Source organism: Vigna unguiculata, chromosome 3 (genome assembly GCF_037176805.1).
Source record: "Vigna unguiculata cultivar grain cowpea cultivar isolate G323 ecotype 2 chromosome 3, ASM3717680v1, whole genome shotgun sequence".
Lineage (NCBI taxonomy): Eukaryota > Viridiplantae > Streptophyta > Magnoliopsida > Fabales > Fabaceae > Vigna > Vigna unguiculata.
The window spans coordinates 51,082,626-51,095,141 of NC_140794.1; the positions used below are offsets into that span (position 1 = coordinate 51,082,626).

Genomic DNA, 12,516 nt, shown 5'->3' on the forward strand with positions numbered 1-12,516 from the left:
TAATAATAAATATAATTTTATTTACTAATTTTACAAATATTATTATAAAATTTTAAATAAAATATAAAAATAGTCTAAGACTAAAACTATAATGACATTTATAAATTAATACAAGTAATTCTATACATACAATGAACAAATATATACATACAATGAAAAACTAACCTCCTCTAATTGAAAGACGAACTTTGAGAGGAAGTCTAGGGTCTCCGCACACTGCTGGCCAAATGGGAACGAAAAGCAAGTGGGACGAATCTCAAAACGCTGCAAATGGGGATGAAAACGGAAAATAATCGGTTCAAAACGCGTAAAATCAACCCATAATTAAACCCCAACAAGTTTGATGGCCAAAACCTTTCGAAACTCACCTGGAGGGGGTCGGAAATGGCGTCGCCGGCGGGAACTCTCGCGAAAACGATGAACAGCGCGAGGGTTCTGCGTTTCGCGCAGAGATAAAGCAAAACTTAACGTCGGGGGTGTTATGCCCGACGTTAAGTGACGTCGGGGGTGGGGGGGCCGACGTTAAGTGACGTCTGGCGCGCGCTGGTCTGACGTCCCTTGACGTCTGTCGAGCTGGGGGCAGACGTCCTTTTTTGAGTGACGTCGGGGCGTTTTTGAACAGACGTTAAGTAACGTCTGACGTGGAGCGGGCAGACGTTAAAAATGTCTCATTATTTACAAAAATGCCACCGCGCATTTTTAACGTTGGACTTTTTTTAGGCAGACGTTATTGGAGTGACGTTAAAGGCCTTTTTTGTGTTAGTGAGAAGTATTAAAAAGGGCTTACTTTAAAAAAAGTACATTAAGATATCCAATGGTTACCCAACCAAAGACTTTTTCTGAAATCTTCATTAGAAAGAAAATTTAATCCATATCATTAGGAATCCTATCAACTTAAACCAGGCCCTCGTATTGATTAAAAAATACAACATCCATAAAAAGAACAAGAACCTAACTTCATAATCATTCTACGAACATTGTCTCAACCATAATGTCGTTATTACGGAAGCACTAAGGCATGATTACAGGCCATAACAATGACTCTAATCAAATGCCTGGAAATAACAAATGGATATTCCTTATTCATATTGAAACTCCAGAAATATCATTATTAACTTGATTGTTAGAGTGTTTCCTTTATAGGGACACCTTCAAAAACTGTTCAAGACGACATCAACAATATATACAAGCATCCTCACGCATAATTATTGTCTCAAAACATAACATTTTAAAAACTAACATATACCTTATCATCTCTGATTGACAATTTATTAATTACTATTATCTGATTGTCTTCCAATTAAATATTTTTTACAAGGAATCCATATGAAACCATCATGATTTTATAATTTGAATAGTTCTTTATGGTGAAATCTTCATTGATTCGGCAGGTTGTTCTTTTTTCATATATGAACTACAAATATGAATTATTGAACTATTATGCAATAATATCTTAAATTTTATAAAAATAAGCTGGCATTCTTTTTTACTATATATATATATATATATAATTATATGATTTTATTTATATTTTAATCATATTTTTCATTTTATTTGTTAACTTAAAGTATTATCACATATTATTGTATTATTCACATTATAAGAATTTTTTTGAATAATAAACAATTTTAGTGATAAAAAATAATTAGTCACTATAGTACTATAGTGTAGATACCAATTTATAAACTAAAAACTATTAATGACTAAAATAGTTTTAAAAATTTATAATTGTTCTCTGACCTTAATAACTAAAATAGTTTCTATTATGAATTAATTTTTACATTGGTCATTAATATTAATTACTAAATGAATTGATCTTTAATTAAAAAATTGATCTCTAAACATATTTTTAGTCATTAAAATTAATCATTATTTTTAAGAGTTTTCTTGCTATGTCAAATGAATTGTTAAGTAAATATATATTTTTTGCTTTGAAGAATGTCAAACTACTATTTTATTTTTTCATAATTTAAGTATGCAGAATGTAACATATTCAAATATAAAGAAAAAACTACGTACAGGTAACTATTGTTTCCTTTTAAATTCTAAATTTTTCTAAAATTTGCTTACATAACCACCGCTAAAAAAACTCACATTTTGTAAGTATGACTAAGTGAACTGGATTGTCTTTCGTGGTAGTGAATTCTGAACGCTATAGGCATTACTGTTGATATTTTATAGATAGATATACTCTGTTGCATTTACCTTCTTCTTTATTTAATAGGACCAGTGTCTTATTGTCAGGGCCATTTATGAAATTAATGAAGGAGAAACGTAAAAATTATTCAATGCATTCATATGACGCAAGAGTTTATCTACCGATGTCAACTAACCGTACGTGCTCAATTAATGAGTGCTAATAAGATAGAAGAATGATATTTTAATCTATTTTTAATTTATTATTTCAATTATTATTAAATTATCATATTACATCAGTAAGAAATTAAAATAATTAAAATAAATGATTTAATAATTATTAAAATACTGAATTTAAAATAAGTAAAAAAAAAAGAGTTAAAATATTATTTCTCAATTAGTTAAAATAACCCATTTAGTGAAATTACTAACTGATACTTGACATCTATACGATATTTTCATATGGGATTATTACTCTTTTGAATTGGAAAGTAGATATATAATTCCATCATAAAATAAGTAGGTGACTTTTAATAATTCCAACTTCCAAAGAGATGCTGATGAAGGGCTAATATCTTGTATGCTTGCCATTTGTAAGAGGCTTGTATGTCTTTATTCACACACACACAAAAAGATTATATATATATATATATATATATATATATATATATATATATATATATGTCTTTGAACTTTCTCATCCTTTCCCCTTTTTTTTCTCAAATAAATGCTTTTGGTTTTCTTATTTAATTCTTTTGGAGTAGCATGAAAATCATGTCTATATTATAAGATAAACATTATTGTCCATTCTTATTTTTTTTATAACTTAAAATAACACTATTTTTGACATAAAGACTAATTGAAAATAATTGAAAATAAGAATAAGATCAATTTCTTGATATATAAATGATAACTGTTATAAGAATTTATTTAGGATAATGCGCAAGTTCCAAAATAAAACAAGAATTTCTCAGGTGATATAAAAAGATATAATTATTGATTTGGTCTCTTAATTTTTTGATTTAGTTCAATTTGGTTCCTTTATTATTGATTGGTTTAATTTACATTTTTTGGTTTAGTTTACCGTCATAACACGTGGTAGTGGTAATAGTTGTGTTCAATATAGTCATTTATTTACATTTTTTATTCAATTTAGATCCCAATTCTTTAGAACAATTCAATTTTGTCCTTTCCAATTTGAAACCATATTAGTAAATGAGTTTAATTATAACTTATATATACATGTTAAAATAATTGTTTTTAATTTATACATCAAATCACTACACCTAAATATTCATATTATTTTATTTTTTACAAATGTAAAAAATTACAAAGGTAAAAATGTTAAAAATAAAATAATTTGAATATTTAGACAAAGTTATTTAACGTATATATATAAAAAAACTTATTGTAACATGTATATATAAATGTATATATAAGTTATAATTAACCTTATTTACTAATTTGATCTTAAATTGAAAATGAAAAAATTGGATCGTTTTAAAAAATAGGAATACTAAATTGAACAAAAAATTTAATATATAAAATTTTTTAAAAAAATTTTGTCCCTGAAATATATATATATATATATATATATATATATATATATATATATATATATATATATATATATATATATATAAAGTGGACTATAATAAAAATAACATCAATTGATTAAATATTTTAATTGAGCGTGTTTTCTAAACTTAATTTGATTAGATATAGGTTGATATATCTTAACACTATTTTGTCCTTTTTCATTTTTTCTATCATTGTAAAAGTTTATTATTTTTAATTACTATATCATCTTAAATAAGGTTATGATAAGAGTGTATGGTATCATTATTTTCCAATTTTAAATAAATTGTTCCATGGTGATCAAGTTGAGAAAACCTGCATGGAGCATTAGTGTTGAATTTTGTTGAACCTTGGATCTGTTGTTTGAAGAAGCAACTTGGCTCCCACGGATTAAACAGCTGGTTTTGAAACTTTTTGAACTGTGTAACATGTGCTACTCAACTTGTTACAGAGCTACCACTCTGGCCAAGTGGAAAATAGATACACATTCAATTATATACAACAAAACAAAACAAAATCAGATTAAACTAAAGTTAGATTCTACAAGAACATCTACAGGTTTTTTTGTTTTTTATCTACACGTTTATCTTTGATTTATATATAAGTTAATTTTATATTATGAAGAAATTAGTTTTATATTTTTTTATGTGAAAGCCTAAATGTATTCATAATCCATTTTTTCTTTTAGAGAACACATCATTTTGAAGAAGTACATCCAAATACTGTAGCAAAGTGTTTACCTTTTGTGCATATTTAGGGCTGTTTCTCCCTGCACTCCCAACAATTTTTTTATACTCCAAATTTTACAAAATTACCTAAAATATCTTTTTAACTTTGACCATTTACATTCTAAAAAATAACATTATCGATTGGATTATATATTTTGATTTTCGTAAATCGATTTCTATAATATATTTTAACATCCAGACTTCTGTAATATATTTTAACTTTCTGTAAAATATTTTAAGATTTAATATATATATATATATATATATATATATATATATTCTAAATAGCTGTATATACGATTAATTTAGAAAGTACCATAGAAATCTCTCAATTTTTTATTTATTTTAAATGACACACTGTACGGGTTGATGAGAAGATCAACTTTTTACATTAATTGAAAATGGATGTTGAAAATCTTCACTTTGCTAGGGAAATTTCTAACGAATAATATTTAGAAAAAAACATAAAAACAAGTCTTTTTTAAAATTAAAAACGTCAATTTCAATTTAGGAAACAAAATCCAAATTTAAACAAAACGTAATATTTTAAGCTTACGGAAGAAAAATATTTATTTTTCAAGAGTTAAAATATATTTAGTATTTTTAGTTATATGATTTTAGTTTTACTTCCTAAATTCACACTTAATATTCGGTGACACTTTTCAATATTATAAAATTGAGGAGAGGACTAAATTTACATACAGGTTTAAGAACTAATTAATTTGAAACTATAAAAACTAAAATCAAATTTAACCAAAAAAATACAAATTAAATAACGCAAATTGTTTCTTAATTTTTTTTTTCTCCTTTCTTATTATCGAGTAACAAAAAGAACACAGTTTCATTGAATAGAATTTTGATCAAATTTAATCGGTAAGTTTAATGCGATAGTATAACGTTTTTCTTGCGCAGAGATGTGTACTTTCCCAACCTAATGATTTCCAATTAGTCGATAAATCTAAATTCAAAAAGTTTCTGCTATATAAAATATTGGCTTTTTTTTTAAAAAAGGGTCACTATGACCTAGAATTTGTAAAAATGGGTTCGTTGAATTTTTTTTTGCAAAATAGGGTCAAGTCGTCATGGTGGAGGACGACATTAAAGGTGAAGTCGTCCTCCACTGTGCCGGTTTCTTTTTTTTTTTTTTCCAAAAAGCGAAACCGTGCTTTGAGAAACCGGTTTCTATATATTTTGAAAGTGAAGTCATCCTTGGGCCTGACGACTTCACTTTTTGGTTTTTTTCTTTTTTTTTTACACATTCAGCTTTATATATATATATATATATATATATATATATATATTTTAATTATATATTATTTAGTTTTTTTTAAATATTTGTTTACAGTAGAGAAATAAAGTGACATCCTCAATGGTGATTTTTTCGTCAGTTTCTTCTGATTTGGTCAAAATATTCTCTAATTCTTCGTTTGATTTTACAAATTTAGTATTTTATTAAATGATACTTGATAATTAGTAGACTAACTAAACCACAAATAAAATAAACATTAACAAATTAAATATTCAAATATAATTATCGAAGGATTTTTTAATATTTTTTTAATTTGTATCATTTTATCTTCTTAATTTTGTATTAAGGTTTAACGATTAAGTATTTTAGAATTTTTTTAAAACTATTTTTCATATTTTTACTCAAACAAATATTTTAGAAAAACTAAATAATATATAATTAAATATATATATATATATATATATATATATATATATATATATATATATATATAAAACTGAATGTGTAAAAAAAAAAAAAAAAAAAGTGAAGTCGTCAGGCCCAAGGACGACTTTACTTTTAAAATATATAGAAACCGGCTTCCGAGAGCACGGTTTCGCTTTTTGAAAAAAAAAAAAGAAACCGGCACGGTGGATGACGACTTCACCTTTAATGTCGTCTTCCACCACGACGACTTGACCCTATTTTGAACAAAAAATTCAAACGAGCTTTTTTACAAATTTTTGGTCAAAGTGACCCTTTTTACAAGAAAGCCTAAAATATTTTTTGAATGTATGCTCATCCTTCCCTACGGGGCAAATACCATCCAAGATTTCAATATCTCAATTCCACAAACCATGGAATTCCGAATCCCAGAAACTTCAACCAACAACACTGCTCACAATTTGAACTGTTCCTGTTTCTTCTGCATCTTGTCTGAAACGGTGCCTTCCGTGAGAAGAACCAGAATAGCTAAATACTTCAAACAAATGCCTCTCAGAAACAACCAAGAACATGTGCTGGTCCTAAGTGGGATTTGGAAAATCGCCATGACTAAACCAAACGACCCTGAATTTCCTTCCCTTGGCATCTTCACATGCATGGCCAAACTCATTAGTAAAGGAGTCACTCATAGAAGTTGGCTTCTTAGGCACCAGAACATTTACATACCCTACTACGCGGCACATATCATTGGTTCCTATACCATGACGAAACCCAAGTTTGCCAAAAAAGCTGTTAAGTCCTCAGTGATTCAGCCTTTGCTTGAGCTTCTTCGGGGTAAGATAAGTTGGGTTGAACAAAGGGTTGCACTCAGAGCAATGGGTCATCTAGCCAGACATAAAGCAACTTTTGAAGCCCTTAAAGCATACGAAGTAGAAATCATAGAAGCAGCCACGAACATAGCTTCCACGTGCCTGAACAAGGTATACGATGATTTTGTTGGGTTGAAAAAAACAGAGAGGTTGAAGTACCATAGGAACCTTTTGACAAGAGGGTTTGGAGGGTTTGAATTGGAAAACAGAAAGGCAGAAGAATGGGCCAGCCAGCTTCAATGTTGGTCTCTCTTTCTCCTACACTGCTTTGCATGCAGAGAAAGATCTCTGAGGCTGATATGTAAAAAGAAATTCTTGAAGAAGTTGTGTGGTATGTGGGGGGGACTATCAAACCCCTCTTCACCTTCTGGAATAGGACTTCTGAAAACCCTGTGTCACACACAAATGGGAAGAGAAAGCATAGCGAGTTTGCAAGAAGTTGTAGAGAGTTTGTGTCACGTGTCAAGATCCTCAGATAAAAGGCAACACATGGCTATTGAAAGTCTTGTTCAACTTCTCACAGACCCAGTTACGAGGTATAAAGTGATAGACACAGCAGCTCCAGCGCTTGCTGATTTGGTTGAATTAAGAGATGTGAAAGGGAAATACAAAGTTGGTAAGAAAATCATGCAGGTTCTCTTGCACGATTTCCACAAGATCAAGGTTCGCGAGTTGAGTTTGAGTAGTGAAAGAACGAGGAGAAGGTTGGAAGAAGTATGGGAAATGAAGGTGGAGAGAGTGAAGAGAGAGAAAGTGACGAGCGTGCAGGAAATGAGAGAAAAAAAAGCTTTGTCACGTGTTCTGAAAGAAGAAGGAAGTGAGAGATTTTTTGGTGGGGAGATTGAAGAGGCTGTGGTGAAATACTCAGAGGCTTTAGATTTGTGCCCATTGAAACTAAGGAAAGAGAGAATGGTGCTTCATGGCAATAGAGCTCAGTGTTATTTGCTACTTAAAGATGCAGAAGGTGCGATCAGTGATGCCACCAGAGCACTGTGCCTATCAGGTGTTGCGCGTCCTCACAGTAAGAGTTTGTGGAGAAGATCACAGGCTTATGACATGAAAGGGCTTGCTAGGGAGAGCTTGATGGATTGTTTAACGTTCATGAACTCAAAGGGGTTCCAGATGCCATACTATGCAGCACGATTTTTCAACAGGCAAATGAATTCCACTTGGCTCTTTGCTTCAGCTCAGTCAAAGTGGTATAACAAACACCCAGAAATGAAAGAACTCGTTGCGAATTTGGGTCAGAAATCGAGGAGAAAAGTGAAAGGTGAGTACTGATTAAAATTTATCTTGTTTTTCTCTCTTTTTTTTGTGTGAGTAATTTATAATGGTTATCATATTAGATGAGTTATTAGAGACAGAAACAGTGATTGAAGTGGTGAATGGAAGGGCTTAATAAAGTGTTTTGGTGTTTGCATTGTAGGTATGAGTTGGTATATTGATGTAGAGGAAGGTTTGAGTAAAAGAAGAGAGTGCAAATGTAGAAGGGTGAGTGAGGGTAGAAAATTAGTGACTGCAAATGTTAAGAAGCATTAGGTTGGAGGAGATGGAGCATACTTGATGTCTCTTTTACATTGGCATGCCCTGTACTTTTGCCTTCATTCACAAGAAAAAGGGAAAAATATTCTTCTACCAGTACACCTCCTTTAATTGCTTTCGACCATAAATCATTGAATTTTAATTCTCTCCTGTTTTTTCTCTTTTCATTCTCTGTCGTGCCTCCAAATTAAATTAAACTTATGGTCATTAATTTTAAAATTTTAAACTCAATAAAGAAATCGGACTTTAAATTAATACGCATAAAAGAAGCCAAAAAGAAACTAAACAAGTGCTTAAATAACTAATATCAGCTTAATAAGTATAATCTTGAATTTGAACTTAAATTATACAGATAGAGAATCATTTACTCATATTATAACACCTTGACAATTATTATATTATGTTAGTAATTTTTTCTCTAAGTCTTTTGAGACATAAGATTTAGAGTTTTCAAAACGGTAGTCTGATCCAACCCGACTCGACCCATCACAAGTTGATTATTTAGTGACTTAATCAAATCCGACTCATTTATTAGCGAGTCAGAAGTATTTGAATCTGCCCCGACCCACAGCGAGTTGGTAGATTAAACGGGTTGTTCATTGGCTCACTTAATTACAAAAATATATAATTTTTATTTATTTTTCATACAAAACTAAATTCTAATTCTAATTAAAATCTAAATAAACTTTAATACAATCAAAATACAAACCAAAATCACAAAAATACAAATGTTAGTAATTTTGGGTCATGCATATATATGATACATAATTAAATGTGTTAGGGTCATTATTTATAAAGCCAAATAATAAAGTGATCTGACTAAATTAAAGATTTGGCTAAAGGCATATGTCATGAAAATAAATATTGTGTAGAGATCAGATAGTAATTTCTAATTTGATGAGGGGCCAAATTAGAAATACTAAAACGTAAGTAATTCAGTTTATAAATGGTCGTGGTCCCCTTCTAAGAGTACACACAGAGTCATAACGTACTCTTCCTGTCCCTTTCTCCCTATCCCCATCAAGAGAGAAAACCAAAGAGAAATAAAGGTGCTCTACAGGAGGAAGATCAAACCAAAGGGAAATAAAGGTACTCTACAGGAGGAGGAAGATCAAACCAAAGGGAAATCAAGGTGCTCTACAGGAGGAAGATCACTATGCATATAGGAGTGCTCTAATATTTCTAATATTATCGTTATGGCCAATTCAGGTACGCTTCCTTTTACTATTTACAATATGATTATCAGTATGGGTATGAGATAATGTTTATGAATTTATGATTGATTATTAGAATCAATATTAGGATCATATTCTGTGTTTATACTTACAACAAATTATCTATGTGTTGGCTACAAAAAAACCTAACATGACCCAAATGCAAAGCTCAACTCAACAAAAAATACTTATGCAACCCTTTATTTGCGGATTGGTGAGCCAATCTGGCTTATCACAGGTTTACTTCGGGTGAGCCATGTCAAAAATCAACTCGTATTAAAATTTGTAAAAAAATTTCAATTCAACCCGATCTAAATTTATGATGAACCAGATTGACAGATAGGTTCCGACCTATTTTGACCGTCGTAATAAGAGTGTTTACTAAATCAGATTATGGAGAAGGAAAAATACAAGTGATGGCAAAAGGTATTTTGACCCCAATAAATTTTTACGCACATTTTATATTTATTATTTTATCCTTCAATTACTTTATTTTTTTACAAATATAAAAGTTACTTTTTTTTTAATGATTAAAATACTTTTAAAACTGAGTTGTAAAATTATGCTGTGAAAGAAACATTTTTCTTTGTGAAGTTTAGCATAATTTATTATAATTATTGTACATAAATTAGTTTTTCTTTTTTAACACTTTTACAATTTTTTTACTCATTAACTATATTATTTATAATCGCTGCACATTCAATTCATTCGTATTAATAATCTCATTTTTATATTTACATCTCTTTTTTTTTTGTATAATGTTTTATTGTATTAAGTAAATTTTTTTATAAAATACGATTATCTTTTCCACATTTAATTCCAGAATGTTTCGTACTTGTCAATGAATAATCATGCAAAATTGGGGTTAATATTCTCTGAAACAAGGATTGCAATTGAGGTCTTGTTTTAAGAAAAATTGTACCTAACGTTTTGTTATCACTAGGTATTTTTATAACAGCGATTATAAAATTAAATAAAAGATTTACCTTATTAAATAAAATATAAGTTTATTTTCTCATAAAATGTTAATACAAATAAAAGTAATGTTTCCAAACAATAAATTTAAAAAGGTACAACTATAAATATAAGTTTAAATAATGGTAGGACATTTTATTATAGTTCAAATGAAAATTCCTTTTGTCTCATACAAATACTTTACGTACAGATTGCTAAATAGAAAATTTTACTTTATTTTCATTTTTATGTAAGAACGAAATATATACATTAAATTCAAAAATCAAGTTATTTAGATTAATTGGTAAAAATTAAAGGAGAAAATAAATTATAGAAATTTTTTTATTAAAACTTGTTTAATATTATTTTTATTATTATTAGTTTTTATTGTTATTTTATAATATTTTATATGCATGCAGATATATAAAATCTTTTATCTGCATTGCAATAACCAATTAATCAGTAAAGATGTAAACTTTCTTCAAATCTTTAGTCAATCAGTCTTACACAAACAATTTGGCATTTCTAGTAAAACAAATCTGCTTCATTATTTTATTACGTAGCGTTTCTTTTCTTTTCTCTTGTCTTTGGAAGGAAACAAACAACGAATTGGTTGGTTAGATTGGAAAAAAAATTCTTGCAGTAGGCAATCTGTTCATTTTACAGTTCATATACGCAAATTGAATTTAAAAATGATGGAGGGTTGTCATGTCTTTGAAATTTCACTCTAAAATTCCAACTTTTACATATTTGTGGGCCATTGCGTAGGTTATATCAATCAATTATAGGTTTATGATCTTTATTAGGTATGTTTGGCAGCAGAAGTGATGCTAAGTAGCTGCTAAAGAAATATTGTTCCTTGTTTTACCTGTCACGCACTCCTGGCTTCAATATGCAGAATATATATACATAATACATTGCATAGCTCAATAATTCCTATATGCAGAAAAGAAAACAAATCAAATATTTTTTAAGAATGATTGAGAAGATATTATTAAAGTTATGCCTACCCAAAAGTGTAAAGATGCTTACGGTCAGATTAATTAATTATTTCAATCATATATGTAACTTTTTCGCTTGGTTTGATATTTGTGATGCAAACATTTTTGTTTAAACTTTTTTTTTTCTAAAAAACCATTAATTTTTATATCTTTTATTAAATTTTTTCGAAAAGTAATCAGAAGTTAAAAAGAATAAAAGTTCTAATTACAATAAAAACAATTTAAAGCAGCTTCTCATAAAATAATTATTTTTAACTGTACACTCGTTTTTGTATAACTCGGAAATCGTAATCACGAAGTTATTTTAAACTAGGATCTTTTTTTTTTAACAAACTGATCCTAGTAAAGTTCTTTGTATAATGTTTTATTTTTTGGTTTTAAATTCCATTTATCCGCAATTCACATTTGACTCGAGCTAATGTAAACTGAGCCTGTTGAGTTTATTTAAAAGGATACATTTCTTTTAATATTTTTTTTTCATTTACCAAATTCAAATCTCAAATTTAATCTAAAGGAATCTAATAGTTCCTTGTCACTTGAACCGAGAGATTGGTAATTTATGCAATTTACTTTTTATTTTTTTGTCAATCATCTTATATGTCAATTATCTTACCATTATTTTGCGTAACTGTTTTCCACATGTTAAAAAAATACAAGTGTCTATTAATACAAAATAACATTACAATTAATATAAAACGATAAGCGAATATTAAAATCATGTTGGATAAAAAAAAAATACAGTGGTGATAGATATAGATTATTAGTCGTTGTAGGTGATAATATGAAAAAAAAATATGAAAGTATTAGGTAATAATATGAAAA

At 28.7% G+C, this 12,516-nt stretch overlaps 1 protein-coding gene across 1 annotated transcript; it reads left to right on the forward strand.

The window, feature by feature from the left end:
- The first annotated feature begins 6,227 nt into the window (after positions 1 to 6,227).
- On the forward strand, positions 6,228 to 8,692 carry LOC114179174 (uncharacterized). The gene is made up of 2 exons (XM_028065415.2): positions 6,228 to 8,253; positions 8,410 to 8,692. The coding sequence occupies exons 1-2, from the start codon at positions 6,465 to 6,467 to the stop codon at positions 8,520 to 8,522; spliced, it is 1,902 nt and encodes a 633-aa protein (XP_027921216.2). The 5' UTR covers positions 6,228 to 6,464; the 3' UTR covers positions 8,523 to 8,692.
- Positions 8,693 to 12,516: the final 3,824 nt, after the last annotated feature.